At 46.4% G+C, this 18,865-nt stretch overlaps 1 protein-coding gene across 1 annotated transcript in view; it reads right to left on the bottom strand.

Annotated features, from left to right (window-relative positions):
* TRIM46 (tripartite motif containing 46) overlaps window positions 1-18,865 on the bottom strand; it is a 139,299-nt gene that overhangs the window by 62,180 nt on the left and 58,254 nt on the right. The window contains exons 2-4 of the mRNA XM_086946371.1: window positions 16,546-16,801; window positions 12,298-12,641; window positions 4,787-4,930 (exon numbers count right to left, since the gene is read on the bottom strand). Of these exons, the coding sequence (XP_086802497.1) occupies window positions 4,787-4,930; window positions 12,298-12,641; window positions 16,546-16,801 (744 nt within the window). The remainder of the gene's footprint in view (window positions 1-4,786; window positions 4,931-12,297; window positions 12,642-16,545; window positions 16,802-18,865) is intronic.

Below are 18,865 nucleotides of genomic sequence, written 5' to 3'. Positions count from 1 at the left end.
TGCGCTTTGATACCATTAGCTCAGCAGTATCCGTATGATCATGGAGAAACCGTTCTCCGCCATGTCATTGAAAAAGCGTTGGGACGGTAAAATTGTGGAATGCTTTGCCCTTTTTTATTCGCTCTGCAACTTCAGAGATCTGCTTTAGGAAGCAGCTAAAGACATGGCTTTTTAATCAAAAAAACTAAACCACTCGTTTTACATCCAGCTGCTCACATAGCGCCGGGACACCTCTGTGTGAGGTAGCTGTTCGCTCTTTAGAAATATCAGTATTATTATTATTATTTCGTTAGGCTTGAAAACAAATGCTGTGTGTTAGCAGCAGTAAACAGTGTGGCCTGTTACACCATCAACCATGGCTCTGTGCTCTGTCTTGTAATGGTCCCCAATCATTTCAGAAAATTCTCTCACATTTAAGAGAAGATTGAGTAGACTTAGGGTCTAATTTAGAGTTTGGCAGATGGATTCATGTCCGTGAGGGCGACGGAGTACTGTACTGGACATCTCTCTACATTGTGGAGAGGTGTGGTGCAGCGGCCAGGGCCGCTGACTTCGGAGCACAGGGTTCATGGTTCGATCCCCGGCTCCGGCAGCAGCTTAGCACCATGTGTCTCTGCGCAATAGCTCACTTATTTTCCACGACGGGCCCCAGCGCCTTGAGACCCGTAAGGGTGAGTAGTTTGCGCTTTACAAATATGGATATGGATTTACATTGGCAGGCTCCACTGTCATAGCTGTTCCTGTCAATGTAGGAAAAGTTTGACAGACAGTATCATCAGCCATGATGGCCAGGCTTAACACTTTTCAAAAGTTTTTTGTTTTCCAAAAACAAACTCCTAAAGTGTTTTTTAGGTCTCGCCTGTCGATGCGCATGCGCATCGAGCAAGGCGAGAGTATTGGGACTTATCCACTCTTTATCCACACTGCAAGGAATCGTGGCGATTCCTTGCAGTGCCCGTGACTTTTAAGCTCAATGCGCATGTGCATTGAGCTTAAAAGCGCGTGCACGTCCGTCTTTGTTTACCCGCTCCGCCCCCTCCCCTTCCCGCCGTGTCGCATTTCTCCTCCCCCCTCCCCTCTCTTCCCTCCGTCTTGTTTATTTTACCCGCTCCGCCCCTCCCCTTCCCGCCGTGTCGCATTTCTCCTACCCCCTCTTCCCTCCGTCTTGTTTATTTTACCCGCTCCGCCCCCTCCCCTTCCCGCTGTGTCGCATTTCTCCAAACAGGGTGTTTGTTCGTCAGCGTTGTGCATTTTGTTCCAATGTCTCAACCCACTTTACCTTTTCTATGCAATTCTTGCAGAGAGGCAGCAGCCACCCCATGTCTGCCTCTGACCTCTCTTGCGCTGACCTTACACATCTTAAGATGGGGACGGTCGGCATCTCCAGCACCACTTGCCATCATTAGAGCTGGACTTTGGGTAGCCCCCTTAATAAGCTGCACTCAGCTTATTGCTAGCACACTCTGACGGAAAATACCCTGTCTACTGGCTTTCGCTGCGAATTGCCCAATACTCCTGGGCCACTCCTGTCGTCTATCACTAATACCCTTTGATTTGCCTCTTCCCCTGATCCCACTGCCCTAAGGCACTTAATAGCCAATGCCCTACTGGTACTCTGCACAGTGCACACCCTCAAATCCCTTTTGCCACGAACGGCCCTTTGCAACCCCGTCTACAGAACTCTTACGTTCTTCTTTCTACTCAATTTTATCTGTCGCACGCTTATGTCCCCTGAAACATATGTGACCCTCTACCCTTGACTCGTCACGGAGAGCAGGGCTCAGGGAATTACTATACACTGAATCTGCTCCCCTCCTCCCCCCCAACACCCTCCTAAACCCCTTATCTCGTTAGAAGCCACCCATATACATGTCAAACACTACTATATTTATGCCGATTAGTACCGATTTTAAAATTGAAAAAATAGCTTATTTCAGTTTTCTTCCGGTTAAACTGCCCCCGTTTTAATATCGACTACCAGGAAAGTAAAGTCCCAAGAATTTTTTGTACCCCCGTCCCTTATTCCGATACCAAAGACTGGCAGGCATGCACCCTTTCAAACTGAAACCCCAGAACACAGGCTCGCTTCCGCAATCCAATGAGAGACATGGACTACAGCTCCCATAAGAACCCTGCACACGACCACCATATTTGGTGTGTGTCATAGTAGGCTATAAAATAAATCACTTCACCAACATAGGAAGGTATTAGATAAGGGGGTAAGTATCGTGTGCTTCAAAGGAAATACAGGGAGCGCTAAGTCAATTTTTCGCCCGCTCCCGTTCCACCCGTGAATACTCGACTCCGCTTCAAGATGGCGGCTTTACCGTGAACATTCGATGCAGTCCGTTTTCATGCTCAATTTTTCTGATGGAAAGGTAGAAGGATCCAGATGACTCGGCGCTTGGCTGCTCGTGTCTGCATTTGCGGGTGAAGGGCGCCGGGAATGAATTAGTGCAGCCTGGGAAGATGGCCTCCAATGAGCAACAGAGGCAGGTGAGAAGGTAGAAAAGTAAATGGTGATGGGTTATGTCCCCTGCAAGAGAATCGTTAGCAGCTGCACTTTCTTGCCTAAACGTTAGTTCTATAATTCGCTACTTTCTCTGCATTTCCGTTCCACCACCTGGCTCAGTTATGCCCCTGCTTGACTGTCTCTACCACACCTGCTTGCAAACGTCACTGCCTCGCTGCAGCTCAAACCACTGTTGTGTATTGGCCAAACACAACTTACGTTACTGATTATATATCACTCACTGTATTATCTTTCCAGCAATTCACTTCTGTCTCACGCAACTGCGTCGATGTGGGCAAGCCAGGAAATGTAACGGTTAGAGGAAGGCATAGCCAGGAATCTGGCTTTCTGAATCAAACAGGAGCTAAACCATACACTATTCGGCTTGTAAATGATGCAGCAACGGCCATATAAGACATGATAAATGCAGAGTTATGCTGAACATTTGGTTCCTTCTTCAACGTTTGTCTTTTGCTTTGTGGAACTATTATTTTTATTAAGTCGGTCTGCAGTGCACCCACGCACGTGCCTTCAGCCGCAGGTCGGCGGGACAAATGTAACGAATGTTACAAGAGTTAAACAACCAACCCTAAACACGTTCCCGCCCCTTCCCTCAGATCTGACCCTTTTTTTCGACTCTTTGACAGAAACCAAAACGAGCGTTCGACCCAGTTTACTTTTCGGTATTACTTGTAGCTTTACCCCGTGTCACTTCTGTCTTCTCCTTAAGCCCTTTGATTTGACCCCACTTCCGTTTGAGCTGTGATAAAGACGGTTAATTTCTTAGGCCTGTTAGCTCAATCTTTAATAAGGGTGGGTGAACGTGGTCCCCATAATGTCTGAAACCCCTGTTCCAGGGTGACAGATCTTCTACACCTATTTGCCCCTATACGCACTATATCCGTGACCGGTGGGGGGAGGGAGTATCTTGCTTGCTCCCCAATAAACTAGGAGCACTTGCTTGCCCCCCAATAAACTAGGAGCACTTGCTTGCCCCCCAATAAACTAGGAGCACTTGCTTGCTCCCCAATAAGCTAGGAGCACTTGCTTGCCAGCTCATAAGAAGAGTGGTAATTGCTTTCCCCTAGGGTAGCTCAGCAGGTATGTTAGCCTATCTCTTATACCATGTTTTATATAGATTGACAGTGTAAGGAGTTTGAACATCATGTCTATTGTCCTGTACCTCCTTCCAGTATATTTTCATCTTAGGGTAATGCCATAGTAGGTGGAGGAGGGTAAGGGTACCTTAAGGTTTACTTCAGTGCACCATATTGTTGGACTCATTACGAGTATACACTCTCCGGTATGTACTTCTATCTGCTTGTTTTATTTGTGAACAGCAAAAAACGAATGACCCACATACCCTGGGAGTCTTTTTTTCATTATTGTTTTTTTCCTGGCGTTGAAGGACATGAACAAAGACATTACAGACTGCACCTTGAATAAGGTGGGTGGTGTAATATTCTTCCTCTGATGGCCCCTACTCTGTCGGCCCGTTGGAGGAGGAATTCCATTGTGGGCCAAAGCCAGCTCTGTTAGTGGAATACTTACCAGAATGTCTGTTTCTGAAAGAGGCTCGGTCACCAAAGGTTTGAGAAGGAGTACCCTCTCTCGCAATCCCTAAAACAGGCCCCTTAATTTGCCCTTTGAAAATAATAGGTTTCATATTATGTGTTGACATAATAAAATCACAGCAAAACCCTGCACATTTCAGGTAAAATTTCAGCAGTCTCCTCTGAAATTTGTAGATTTAGGGACTGGCAGTCTCTTAAGGGCGGCTGTAGATATTAGAGTGGAAGCTGAATGTGTCATGCCAAATCTTTAATGTGTCATGATATATGATGCCCTTTCTGTCAGGGCTGGACAGGGAACCAAACCCGGCCCTTGCAAAGAGCCCAGCCTGGCCCGCAGTGGTGTTTAGGAAGGGAGGGGGTGGGTGCTAGTGGAAAGCTTTGTACTGCTCTTGTTTCTGGGGGCAGCTAAGCTGCAAAACCAGCCCCCAGTAACAAAAAACGCCTCCCCAGGGGTCTAAAACCAGCCCCCAAACTGGCGGCCCACCGGGAAAACATTGCAGGTTGCCAGCTACGGCCAGTCAGGCCCTGCTTTATGTGGTGCCTTCTGAATACATCTTATCCAGCACTGCACGTGCCATGGTGGCTGCGGCACGTGCCTTGGAGACCCTTGCATCTGTCGTGGCTACCACTGAGTGCCTGAGTTCTCCTTCAGGGTGCAGAAGGAAAGTTACTCTACGTATATTCACTAGGCTGTCCTTACCTTTAGGGCCTGGTAGGCACTTATGACAGGTGTGATCTTGTGCCCCGTGTGCGTCCTTCGGACCTTGCAGAGCTGGCACACCAGCCGCTGGCACGTCTTGCAGTAGTGAGACACCTCCTCCTTGTGCTCTGGGCACATTAATCCCTGTACCAAAGAGTGACAGTAGAGGGTTAGTGGAAGCTGGAAACAACATCTGTCAGTAATCACCAACCCTGGGTTACAATGGACTGTTAGGTGATGCAAATAGGCACCTGGTAAAATTGGATCCCCAACATAGGAGGGGACAAGGTCTCTCCTACCATATATGACACAATTTCAGAATGTAGGACCATAGGCCCTTCCACCCACCCCAGTTATTTTTAGACAAGGACTCCCAGCCCCAGTCAGTTTGACATTTCATTGAAAATAACTCATCAGCTCTTATCATACAACCCGTCTCAGTGTGGATCCTAAACATGAACTACAGATTATCATGGGATACTAATATTGTGGACATATTACTGAGAGACAAAATATTGCAAGGTAAGCGTGCATAGATGTTCTACACCTAATTCCAAATCTGTACCATGAAGATACACTGTCACGGCAGCTAGACGTGGATTTAGGAATATTAAATCTATACTCTCCAATATGCACTTACCTTTTCAAATTTTTTCCACAATATTAGTGTCCCACAATATTCTTGTACTTGATATCCCTTTGCGCAATTGCCTTTGCAACACATATGATGTGTATTTCTCTATAGTTTGTCGTCCATTGTACTGCATAGCCCTTTATCCCGCTATTGAGAGCTATACAACGTTTTTAAAGTCCCTCTTCTGAGTTTTAGGCCCGAGCTAGAGGCGAATGCCTATAATGAGGTTGAAGCACTTAATCAACTGGTATACACTATGCATAAGGACTATAAAGCTGGTCTTAATCAAGGAGAAACAGAAAGATAAGCAGTGAAATGTTAAAAAAGGTCCATTCTAGCCATTACTGGCCCTCTGTCTCTACATTGTATTCAATGGACCTCTCAACATTCCAGTGTCCTAATTGAGCATTATATTGTACAGCCAAGGACTACAGCAGTGGTTAAAGGCACTAATCCTAAATTATAAGCCCACGCCGCAGGAAAGGGCCTATAGAGAGGGAGAGGGCCTTTGACAGCCACTATAGCCCATGGCATAAGGGCCGCAATTTTATTAGAATATTCTCACCACTGATCGTAGAATATTCTAAAATAAACAGAGAACGACAGAAAGACAAGAATTGGAAAGTTGGAGCAGAAGGTCCTTAATAGCCAACTTTGGCCCAGAGCCTCTCCATTCTCCTCAATAGAGTTCTCAACATTCCAATGTTTTATATTACGTATGTAGTGTTTTTCTAAGTTCGTGCAATGGTACATGATGCCAACTGCTATAAACCAAAAGTGCAGCCGAACATCTAGAAACCAATCTTTAAAGCCCAAAGAGTCTTATTATGTCAAGTGAAACTATCCCCTCTTCTTAATATTCAACAGAGTAAATTGATTATTAGCGAACTGAGACAGTGGTTTGAGAATAAGCTTGTCAGTCATCTGCTACTGCCCACCTCTGTGTCCGTTTCTCCTGATACAAGCTGGTTATACGGCAGCTTATCCGACTTCATTGAAATCTGGTTGCCAATTGGTCCATATTTGGTTTATGAACTGCCTTGTGACATTTTTTTGGTTTCTCCTACACATTAGTTATGCTGTGCTTTTTAAATCTATTGTTAATATAAATCTTAAAAGAGGCTTACATCCCGTCCTTGCTTTTCATTGGTTCTTGTGCTTGGCACTTACTTTTCCTCCATTTCTACTTGCTGTAGCATACCTATTTCCTGTTGTTCCTCGTATGTTTCTCTTATCAGTCTCCCATGGCTCAAGTACTGTTTTCATCCGTTTTTGAAGCAGAACCTTGCTTTTTATCTCAACTCAGCGTCCACTCATACAGAACTCTGGTCTACAACTGCTGCAGTGTAGTAATCACGCTCCTCTCCTTCACTGATGTTAGGCTGCACACACTGCGCATGCGCATGTGCGGTTTCAAAAATGAAGCCGCGATGGGGACGTTTGCTGCGCAATAAGGTAAGTTTTATTTAAGATGTATTTTAGCCTTTAAATATACTCTAATAAGGCAGGCGGGAGGCGTGTGCGAGCGGTGGGCGGGCGGGCTCCCGTAATGGAAATAATGCTGAGAGGCACGGAGATTGGTTCAATCTCCGTGCCTCTCCTCGATAGTCCCTTCCGCGACTTCCGCCCATCCCTACTAAGACCTGCTGAGCGGTAAAACTAATAAGAACTTTTTGGGGGGTGAGTGAGGGGGCGTGGCTGTTAAAGAATGCAGAGTGATTGCTTCAGATTTACTGCCCTGAAGTGTACGTGGACAAATTCAAGTAAGGTAGCAATCGAGTCAAGCGTTTCCTTAATCTGTTTTGTGCAGGCGGGAGCCTTCTGGCCACTCCCAAACCATCGGCCTCATTTTTTTAAAGATTTTAGAGGGAGACTGGTAATTCTATCCTTATTATTTTATTTAGCAACATTTGGCAATATTTACTTTCCCCCGATGAAAGATCACTCCCCCCAGCGTAAATTATTTGGAAAATAACAACTCCTTCCAAATGTCATAAAACTTTTTTTTTTGACCACTTGTGCCTCACTGTTTACAAATAATGAACGCCCTTTAAATCTGATTCATTACTCTTATACCACAGGCATTTATGACTTCTTTCAGCTTCTCTCAATAATGATGAGTGGCGTTTCAAGCAATGCAACATTTCTAATTTTTCCCTTTAGTAAACAGATAATTTGTAGCATCTTACTGCAGTGTTTAGGACACACCCTTTTGTGTTCTAAGTTGTGGAAGAATTGTACTCAACGGTTCACATTGTAACGGATCGACATTGCACGGTTCCTTTTTTTTTTTTAATGTGGGGTGGAGGTTGTGGTAAGGATGCATTGATTAAAAGAAACCTATTTTAATATTAGTACTGCAGACCGTATACAGTGCTTTTAAGGGTGTAAACCGTCCGGAAAAGTAAATCAGAAACATTACTGTACGCAGGGATACACAAAACAATTCACAAACATCCAATGTATGTAACATGTGTGAAATAGGTTTACATGACGTTTGCTAGTTATGTGTACAGACAGCCAGGATCATGACTTTCTTTGGGAAGGCCTAGCATGGTGAAGGATTTATCAAGACGCTGGAATGGACGCTTAGGGATCCCAGGCCTGGAGAGGCTTACACTACTGACTTGTGCCTCCAGCAATCAGTCTCTTCAGTGTGCTGGGTCCAAAGTCCCCTTAGCAAATCCATACAGGATTGGCGAGGAGCAGCTGTATGGAGCCTGGATAATAGGATGACCAGATATTTAGAATGACAAGCATTGGCATAGCCAATAGGTCTCACCTTTGGGACATTATAAGTGTTTAGCCATGCAACAGTTGATGTTGCACCAAGGATATTGTGCTGCTTAATGAAATACTTATAAGGTCCCAAAGGCAAGACCTATTGGCTATGCCAATGCTTGTTGAATCTATTGGCTTTGGCAATGCTTTATGTATAGCACAAGAATTAGATGTGCGCATGCAACTTGACACCTGTGCACAAATGCATCTTTATGCTACTGCGGCCCAGCGAGATTACAATGTACCTGCATGCCTATGGCATGAGAATGTATGACGTTACAATGCATACTTTTACAATGCATTTTTTACAACGCAACATCCATTACAACGCATTCCATTACAACGCATGCCATTACAACGAATATTTAAAAACTAATTTTACAACGCATTCCATTACAACGCATACTACCTTTACAGCACATACCATTACAACACATACCATTACTTTGCATATATAATAAGTATTTGATAGTGTAGGGGTAAACATTAATATTCTAACTCCAGGGGGGTGCAACAGTAGGGTAAGTGTTGGATAGTGTAGGGGTAAAAATTACTATTCTAACTCCAGGGGGTGAAACAGTAGGGTAAGTGTTGGATAGTGTAGGGGTAAAAATTACTATTCTAACTCCAGGGGGTGCAACAGTAGGGTAAGTGTTGGATAGTGTAGGGGTAAAAATTACTATTCTAACTCCAGGGGGTGCAACAGTAGGGTAAGTGTTGGATAGTGTGGGGGTAAAAATTACTATTCTAACTCCAGGGGGTACAACAGTAGGGTAAGTGTTGGATAGTGTAAGGGTACTATGCGTTTTAATGGTATGTGTTGTAATGGTATGCGTTGTAATGACTGTGTTGTAATGACATGAGTTGTAATTGTATGCGTTGTAGTGTCATGCGTTGTAATGGTTGTGTTGTAATGGCAAGCCTTGGAAGGGATGTTGGGTTGTAATGACTGCGTTGTAATGGTAGTGCGTTGTAAAAGTTGCGTTGTAAAGGTTGTTTCCCATGGCATGATATGGCTGCCATTTTGTTTTTGTTTTTTAATTATTGTGCCAAGATAGGGAAATATAACATTTAAACCTATGCAAAAACGCATTTGAAAAAAAAATGGCCTGTCAGCAACATGTCTTTTTTAACTTTACAATGTGCGTGGAGCAACAGAGAAACACTAATTAATAAATAAAATGGCGCCTGCATCTTTTTGTACGATTCAGAAAAGGGGGTGGTGATGAACAGAGTGTCTGAATTAAGCAGACCACTCTTACCCAGTCCAAAGATCAGGGCTTGATCCATCACCGTTATTTATCTCACTGCACCATCCCAGTTCAGAACCTGGCTATATGCAAATCAGTCTGTCCCTGGCCCAGTGCATCATGGGAACAGGGCAGACTAAACTACCAAGCCAATTCTTCACCAGAAAGGAGACAAGCTACCGGGGACCGGTTTCTGGCATTTCAGCCGTCGTCGGCCCGGCTTGCTTGAATCCTGATGGTGCAGTGAGAAAGGGACTCATGTCTGAGTATACCCTGCCACACCTATAGTGGCCAAAAACGATTCAGAAAAGGGGGTGGTGATGAACAGAGTGTCTGAATTAAGCAGACCACTCTTACCCAGTCCAAAGATCAGGGCTTGATCCATCACCGTTATTTATCTCACTGCACCATCCCAGTTCAGAACCTGGCTATATGCAAATCAGTCTGTCCCTGGCCCAGTGCATCATGGGAACAGGGCAGACTAAACTACCAAGCCAATTCTTCACCAGAAAGGAGACAAGCTACCGGGGACCGGTTTCTGGCATTTCAGCCGTCGTCGGCCCGGCTTGCTTGAATCCTGATGGTGCAGTGAGAAAGGGACTCATGTCTGAGTATACCCTGCCACACCTATAGTGGCCAAAAACGATTCAGAAAAGGGGGCGGTGATGAACAGAGTGTCTGAATTAAGCAGACCACTCTTACCCAGTCCAAAGATCAGGGCTTGATCCATCACCGTTATTTATCTCACTGCACCATCCCAGTTCAGAACCTGGCTATATGCAAATCAGTCTGTCCCTGGCCCAGTGCATCATGGGAACAGGGCAGACTAAACTACCAAGCCAATTCTTCACCAGAAAGGAGACAAGCTACCGGGGACCAGTTTCTGGCATTTCAGGCGTCGTTGTCCCGGCTTGCTTGAATTCTGATGGTGCAGTGAGAAAGGGACTCATGTCTGAGTATACCCTGCCACACCTATAGTGGCCAAAAACGATTCAGAAAAGGGGGTGGTGATGAACAGAGTGTCTGAATTAAGCAGACCACTCTTACCCAGTCCAAAGATCAGGGCTTGATCCATCACCGTTATTTATCTCACTGCACCATCCCAGTTCAGAACCTGGCTATATGCAAATCAGCCTGTCCCTGGCCCAGTGCATCATGGTAGTTTGGTTTGCCCTGTTCCCATCATGCACTGGGACAGGAACAGACTAATTTGCATATAGCCAGGTTCTGAGCTGGGATGGTGCAGTGAGCTAAAAAACGGTGTTGGATCTAGCCCTGATCTCTTGACTGGGTGAGAGTATTCTGCTTTATTCAGAAACTCTGTCCATCACCACCCCTTGTTGTTAAATATTTTGTCCACCCTAAGCGTGGAAGGGTATACTCAGATGTGAGTCCCTTGCTCATTGCACCATCAGGATTCAAGCAAGCCGGGCCGACGACGGCTGAAATGCCAGAAACCGGTCCCCGGAAGCTTTTTTCCTTCCCAGTGTAAGAATTGGCTTGGTAGTTTGGTTTGCCCTGTTCCCATCATGCACTGGGACAGGAACAGACTAATTTGCATATAGCCAGGTTCTGAGCTGGGATGGTGCAGTGAGCTAAAGAACGGTGTTGGATCTAGCCCTGATCTCTTGACTGGGTGAGAGTATTCTGCTTAATTCAGAAACTCTGTCCATCACCACCCCTTGTTGTTAAATATGCATCTTTCTGTATGCTTGTGCTCCTGCAGTGACGCATACGTGCTTACATCATCATGCATGCATGCGCATATGTTATCATGCATTCATGAGAATAGGCACGCACTTGAAGTGACACGTACTCATTCATGAGAGCGTTCACGTTGTTCCACTTTTATTCTTTTCTTTCTTTACTGTAAATGGTGCACAGCATGAACAAAAAGCATTTATTTTTAATGATGCTGCACAACATTGGGAAAGAGCATTGGCAAAACCAATCGGTTGAAAAGGGGAGACCTATTTACTTTGCCAGGGTTTGTTTCCCAATGACAGTCTCAGTGCTCTGAAGTTACCTTCCAGAGGTGTGAGTGCTATATAAACAAATACAAGGGTTTATATATCACCAGCCTGGATTTAAGTTGAGTAGAGTGGGCTGATACCTTAGTTATAAAGGTGTAGTTAGGGGCATATGTTGATGCCGTGGATCTAGGTATCAGCAGCGACTGCTACCGGGTGGAGAGGGTGGGGGGATGGGGAGTAAATGAAAAAAGGCACTTACCTGAAACGGATGGCTACCGCCTCTCCTCTGTCCTCGTCCTCTTCATCTTTCTTCTTCCCTGTGCTGGCCGGCAGCAGGAAGCATCCTGGCACACAGGGTCCCCTGAGCTAATCAAAACGTTGCAATGCAGCGTTGTGATTGGTCTGAGCACCAGACGGGGACAGGAAGCCTGTGCTTGTTCCTTACCAGACTGTGTAATGCTCCCTGGTGTGGAACATGCAAAGTGCGCATGCCTGTTTGGCCGGCCCAAAAGGGCCGGCCAAAAGGGCCGGACAAACAGTCATGAGCACTTAGGGAGTGCCCACCACTCCTCCCCCTGCTCTGGCCAGCCCGCCCCACCACTGCCCTCAATAGGAAAAATAAGATGATAATAACGTTACTTTATTATCATTTTTTGTTTGCTTTAGAGCAGTGGGCGGCGCTCCTCTGCCTTAGCGGAGTAGCTGACACTGCTAGGTGTGTTGGAGAGGTGTGGACATGTACCTGTGGGCAGCATGGGCTTTTTATTGGGCCCAGAAGGTTGTGTTGAGCCACCTTGGCATGCAGGTGAAGATGGCAGTGTGGTCTTGTGAATGTGGTGCCCAAAGGTGAGGACATATAGCACAGGTTCATACCTTGGGCCTGAAGGTATGAGTGGGTGGCGTGGGCTCGTGTTGTGCCTTTTGGGTGCCCCAGGGGTGATATAGCTTGAAGCATTCATTGCAGAAGCTGGAACGGCACTCAGTACACCCCTTGGTGGCCTCCTGCTGGGGTGGCTTGCAGAACTGGCAGATGATAGTGGTACTGATGTTGACCGTCTGCCGGTATCGCTCGACGATGCGCTCCAGGGTCAGATTCCGGAAGAGGTTCCCCAGTCCACGCTCACCCAAGTCCACGTCTCTCTGGCAAGCTGGGCATGGGAAGATCACCGTCTGTACCTGATTAGTCCCGCGCTTCCTTCCAGGGTACGTGCCAAATCCTGGTGGAAAAGAGAAGACAATGAGACGTTATCCACTGAGAATTATTATTTGGATGCTGAGATATCTGGTTGAAGAGACTGAAGAGGGAATATGGGTTGGTGCTTTAATGCCGGTTAGTGGTATTAGTGATAGTTTGATGCATGACTAGAAGGGAGATTGGTGGATGCCTAGCTGGATGGATCCGTGGTTTGATACACGTAGAGAGTAGTTCAGACCATTGAACAGAATGCTGAGTGGTTAGATGAATGAATCATTCAATGGTTAGATCAATCTATATCTAGGTGGGCAGATAGGTTGGGAAGTGAATTGATGAGTCAATGACTGTCTAGGTGGTTTCATTGAAGGGTGAATGGGTTGTAGGTGATTGATTGATTGGAGCAGTGTGTGCTTAAACAGATGGATTGATGAATTAGGGAATGTGCGGATGGCTGAATATATCTGGATTAGACTGTTGTTTGGTTGATTTGGATGGACAGATGGATAGAGGGATGGACAGATAGACTATGGATGGATGGATGATGGACAGAAGTATGCTTGGGCGGAAGGATAGATGAATGGAAACTCTTAAGCAGTGGGGAATTCTCAGCCCATTTCATTGAAAAAACAAGAAAGATCGAATTAGATCTGAAACTCTCCTTACTAGACTTACAGAATCTAGCTCACTCCACCCTCGCTTCAGGTACACCTTCGATGAGCTCTCTTCTGGTTGTTTCAGTTGCCTATACTCCAGAAAATGATGCTTCTTTGAATACCTTTAGACTACTAGACAATGCTGAGCTGCTTAACATCATAACTACATTAAAACCGTCAAATCACTTCAACATTCCTATGCCCACCAAATTCTTTAAAGAACTAACCTCATCCTTTTTCTCTCTCTGGTCGAAGATTCTTCATGAATCTCTCGCGCAAGGCTTGATTCCAGATTGCCTCACGATTGGACAAGTCATCCCCGTACCAAAGAAACCTAAGGCAGATTTATCTGATCCTAACAACTTCTGAACAATTTCAAATATCATGACTGTATCCAAACTACTTGTGAAATATGTACATACACAACTCTGTAATCCCATTGAACATTTTCAACTCCTTGACCAGTACCAATCTGGCTTCAGATCTGAAAACAGTACTGGAACTGCTTTAACACACATTGTGGACGATGCCCTAAGACTACTTCTCTCCTCAGTGTTTGACACGGTCAAACACAACACATTAATTGACCTCCTTGAAACAAGGATGGGGTCCAGTCTTTAATCGGTTTGCCTTGTTCCTTCAAAGTAAAACTCAAAGAATCAAAGTCAATCACAACCTTTCCAAATGTAAGCCAGTCTCAATTGGAGCTCCACAAGGATACGCACTATAACCAACTCTTTACTACCTGTATTTGGAACATCTCACCGAAATTCTGAAATGGACTAACATACAATGTCCTATGTACGTAGATGGTATTCAACTGTATAGGAAAATATCTTCACCGGACGACAACACGACTCTCAACTATGCTCTTTTAAAAACCCAACAGTGGCTATCTCATAACCAGCTTTTGCTAATACTCTCAAAACTGAATTCCTCTTCCTTGCCTCCCACATTCATACTGCGCCCATTCAGTACTTGCTCAAACAACTAAAGAGCCCTCAACTGCACCCCACATGTTGTTAGCTCTACTAGATCACTTGGCCTAATTCTGGACAAATGCCTGAATATGCAGGATCACATCAGTGTGACAAGAGTGGCCAATTACCAACTCTGCACACTAAGGAAAATCAAACCATTCCTACCGCCCACTGACCTGCAATAAGCTGTCCAATCCCTTGTTATCTCCTGTTTAGACTACCGAATTGGGACCCTGGCTGGGCTGCCCAGAGCTAAATTGGATCCTTTAAGGGCCACTCTGACCTCTGTTGCCAGACTCATCACGGGCTTCAGAATATGTGACCATATCACACCTGATCTAATTCAACTAAACTGGCTTTCCCTCGATGCAAGAATCAGGTAAAAGATAGCCTGCTTGACGCACAAAACACTGCATCAGAAAATGTCCACTTACCTGCCAAATAAACTTGAACTATCAGGTGCAGGGCCGGACTGTCCATAGCGGGCACCGGGCGTTTCCCTGGTGGGCCGCTAAGGTGGGGGGCAGTTTTGGGCCCCAGGGGGGGCGATTTTTGTTACCGGGGGTCGGCAATATCGCCCCCCGTAACAAAATCGGCCGAAACTGCCCCTCGCAAACTGCTCGGCTGCGCTCCCCCTCACCCCACAGGGGGCCGGCTGAGCAGTTTGCCAGGGCCGGTTTCTGTTCCTAGTCCGGCCCTGATTGGGTGGGATCACGCTCTAAGAAGTTCAAACACTACTGCTGAAACCACCAGAGTTCAAAAAGAGAGCCTACAAGTGCAGCTTCTCTGGTCTTGCTCCGAGATTATGGAACGCTCTCCTGCTCCTGAATAGCTACATGCGACAATAGTACAGTAGCCTCACAAACTCTTTGAATTGACCTTACAACGCCGCCCTCTTTTATCTACTATGCAATCTGCATCTTGTTAATCGCTTATATGTATATTTTTTGTCTCCAATGTGCTTCTGCTGCATACGCGTAGTTATCTATTATGTTTTCCTGCTCTAGCTTATCCAGCCAGCTGCGTTGTACAGCGCTCTGGTACTCTGCCGGGTCATGTTCGCACTTTATAAAACTTTTCAAATAAATAAAATGTTAGATAAGACTATTCGTTCGTCGATCTCTCTGTCTGGTCTTTGCTTTGTAGTCAGTTTGTAAGAACAAAGATGACTAAGTCAACCAAAGACAAAGATAGTGGTGCAAGAGGCACACTGTGTGGCAATGGAGACCTAGGGATGGCAGGCACAGGCAGCCAGTGGCAAAGATGTTTATTTAGACATCCTGGTGGCAAAGATGGCTGCTTATTGGCTAAGTGCAAAGATGGCTGCTTATGTGGTAAATACAAAAATGGCTGCTTATGGGCTGGTGACAAAGATGGCGGCTTATGGATTGGTGAAAAAGATGGAAGCTTTGGAAGTAGCAAAAAAAATGATGGTTGCCCTAGCAGCAAGTGGTAAACGCTGCAGCTCAGATGGCAAACTACTGACTTCCAGGGGGAACAACTATCTTGCCTGTCATGGAAAGGCTAATTTGTCTCTCAGCCTGATGACCACTGCTGAAGCAGGCAACTGATTTCCTTCATTTGGGCACATGGGGCCCGATTCACAGAACTAACTTAAGACAAAATCCTAAACATACTACCATTTTGGTATTCACAGAAGGCAGTAGGCACTTACGCATTTTGGTATTCACAGAAGGCACTTACTCATTTCGGTATTCACAGAAGTTAGGAGTCTTAACTTTAGGACTCCTAAATGCCTTCTGTGAATACCGAAAGTCTTAATGTTAGGATTTTTCTCAGTTTAGGAGTAGTAAAGTTAGGACTCCTAACTTTAGGACTCTTAAATGCCTTCTGTGAAAACCAAAAGTCTAAAAAATTGGATTTTTCTCAGTTTAGGAGTAGTAAAGTTAGGACTCCTAACTTTAGGACTCTTAAATGCCTTCTGTGAATACCAAAAGTCTTAACAATTGGATTGTTCTCAGTTTAGGAGTAGTAAAGTTAGGACTGCTAACTTTAGGACTCCTAAATGCCTTCTGTGAATACCGAAAGTCTTAAAGTTAGGATTTTTCCCAGTTTAGTAGTCCTAAAGTTAGGAGTCCTAACTTCTGTGAATACCGATTTGAGTAAGTGTCTTCTGTGAATACCAAAATGGTAGTAAGTTTAGGATTTTGTCTTAAGTTAGTTTTGTGAATCGGGCCCTAGCTGCCCTTCCCTCTTCAGGCAACTTGAGTGCCAGCTCAGGAGACCCATGGCTGGTGTCTGTGGTGCATTCCCCTCCCACGCCATGGCTAACCTGACTTAATGAGGCGGTCGAGGCGGTCAGGCTTGGGCACCACCCTCCTGCCCATACGCGGACTCCGTGTAGCAGGTGAGGAAGCTGGCGAGGTGGGCTCAGAGTTGGGGTCGCAGCAGATGTAGCCATGCTGTACCAGGATCTCACTGGCACAGAGGTGGCACACGTTGTGGAGGCAGGGCAGGATCAGGGGCTGCTTGTACATCTCCTTACACACCGGGCACGTCAGCTCAGGCTCCATGTTCTTCATGCTTGTCTGTGAAGAAGAGAGGTCAAAGGTCAACAAGACTAATCATAGAGACTCATGTGTTCACAGATTGCCAGAGGGAATAGGTTTATGTGGTTATCACAACAGTAGATGAAATATACAATTAACAGTAATTTCTCCACCCCAGAACATCTAGGCCCCTCACGAGTCTAGCAATAGAACGACTTCCACCCAACAAGCTTGAACTCTATTTTAAAGGCCGCAGAAGCATGAAAAGCTGAGCATGCCCTGCCAGAATCTGAAAGTCTGATTAGCAGATTGTGCTTGAACTATAGATGCAAATGAGCCAACTTGTAACTACTGTCCAATGTGAGAGGTTTTACTGAGCCATGAGGGTCATGGGTACCACTGAGGCTTGAAATTCTCTTATTACAAATACAGCAGACTTCACAATTCTTCATGGTCTGCATGACACAGGTCTCAGAGAAGCCAAGTCAATGGAGGAGCTGCTCAACTGGTCATTGCTGTTCTTTGCATTGTGGGACTTGTAGTCCAGAAAGTCTGATAATTGTACATTGACTGCAAATACCAGAATGCAACAAACAAATCTCTAGTGTATGAGCCACTCGAGGAGGGGTCTGGGAAGGTATGTGAGGTAAAGCTTTGTTCTCATTTCATCAAAATCACGGGGAAAGCAAAAGTGATAACAAGCATTTTTAAATCCCCATCACCTGATAATGACGTCACAGGCAGTGGCATTACATTACCTTTGATGACATCGCATAACGTGGCAATGAAAGTGGATTACAAGAACCTTAATAATAAATGGATTTCGGGCCTGATCCCTTACGCCGCTGTAATCCGCCTGGGAGTGACGGCCCAACTATCACTGCCAGGACGTTTGGGCCCGAAGACGTGCAGGACTCCCTAGTTACTCCCCCCTCCAAAGACAACGCTGGTGAGTGGGGGCCGGGGGTGGTGATCGGCCATCACGTCAGGTGGCCATGCAGAGGTTTACTCTTGGCGCCTCCACCCCCCCTTTTTTTTCCTCCTTCCTTCTTGGTTGCATCAAGTCTGCTCCCTTCCACGCCCCGCTCCCTGCCAGGGGGTGCTTCCTTGGATTCAACGGGAGAGTCAGTGGAGGACCCATCCGCTCCGGTCGGCTCGAGTCAGAAGCGGAACCCAACACGGACATTGCCTCCTCCCTGATCCTTTCATTTGCTTCCAATCACTCTCTGGGAAGTGAGGTCATCCTAGCCGGAACTAGGGACCTGTTGGGGGTCTGTTCAGGGGGCTGACAATTGGCCTGCATGGGTCACCCCCCGTCAGGACGCTCCACCAGGCCCTGGGGGTGGACCCGGAACACCGACTGGGTCTTGCTTCTCCGGGTGACCTCAGGGGTTGGACTTGGGCGCTCTGGCCTGAGCATTGACGGTCCGGGTGTCTGAGACCCCCTCCCCTCTCCCTCTGTAAGACCATTGCCCGCCCCCTGCTGGTGCTGGATAGGACACACCCCTGGCAGTGATGGGCAGAAACCGCGCCCGCAGAGCCCTGCCCACCCAACCCAAATCAAAATGGACCAATTCACCACATCGGACCGGACCCTGGAACGCGCCGCTGGAGGTGATCTCTCCACCATCCTTCAGACGATTAGCACATCACAGTCCTCCGTGGAAAACAAAATTGGCGAAGTGAGGGTTGATGTGGCTCTCATCCGCCAGGACCTGCGCAATGCTACGGCACACATTACAGAGGTGGAATCCCGCATCTCCACGGCAGAAGATGACATCAGCCAACTTAAGACCCAAGTGGCCCACCTACAGACCCGGACCTCGGAGCTCCACTGAAGGGCTGAGGACACCGAAAACAGGTTGAGGAGAAACAACTTGCGCCTTCTGGCATTTCCTGAGAGTGTGGAGCAAGAACACGCTGACACGCTTGTGGAAACTTGGGTGCACTCTTGGATGTCCAAGGAGGCCCTATTGCCCTGGTTTGCTGTTGAGCAAGCTCACCGCTCCCTGGCTCCCAGACCTTCACCTGGGGCCCCTGCCCGACCCATAATCCTGAGGGTCCTTAATTTCCGGGACAGAGATGCCATCCTCGGGCGGCCAG

Source organism: Lissotriton vulgaris, chromosome 12, assembly GCF_964263255.1.
Source record: "Lissotriton vulgaris chromosome 12, aLisVul1.2, whole genome shotgun sequence".
Taxonomy (NCBI): Eukaryota; Metazoa; Chordata; class Amphibia; order Caudata; family Salamandridae; genus Lissotriton; species Lissotriton vulgaris.
Note: the sequence above shows the minus strand (reverse complement) of the source record. Positions and strands in the feature narration are given on the sequence as shown.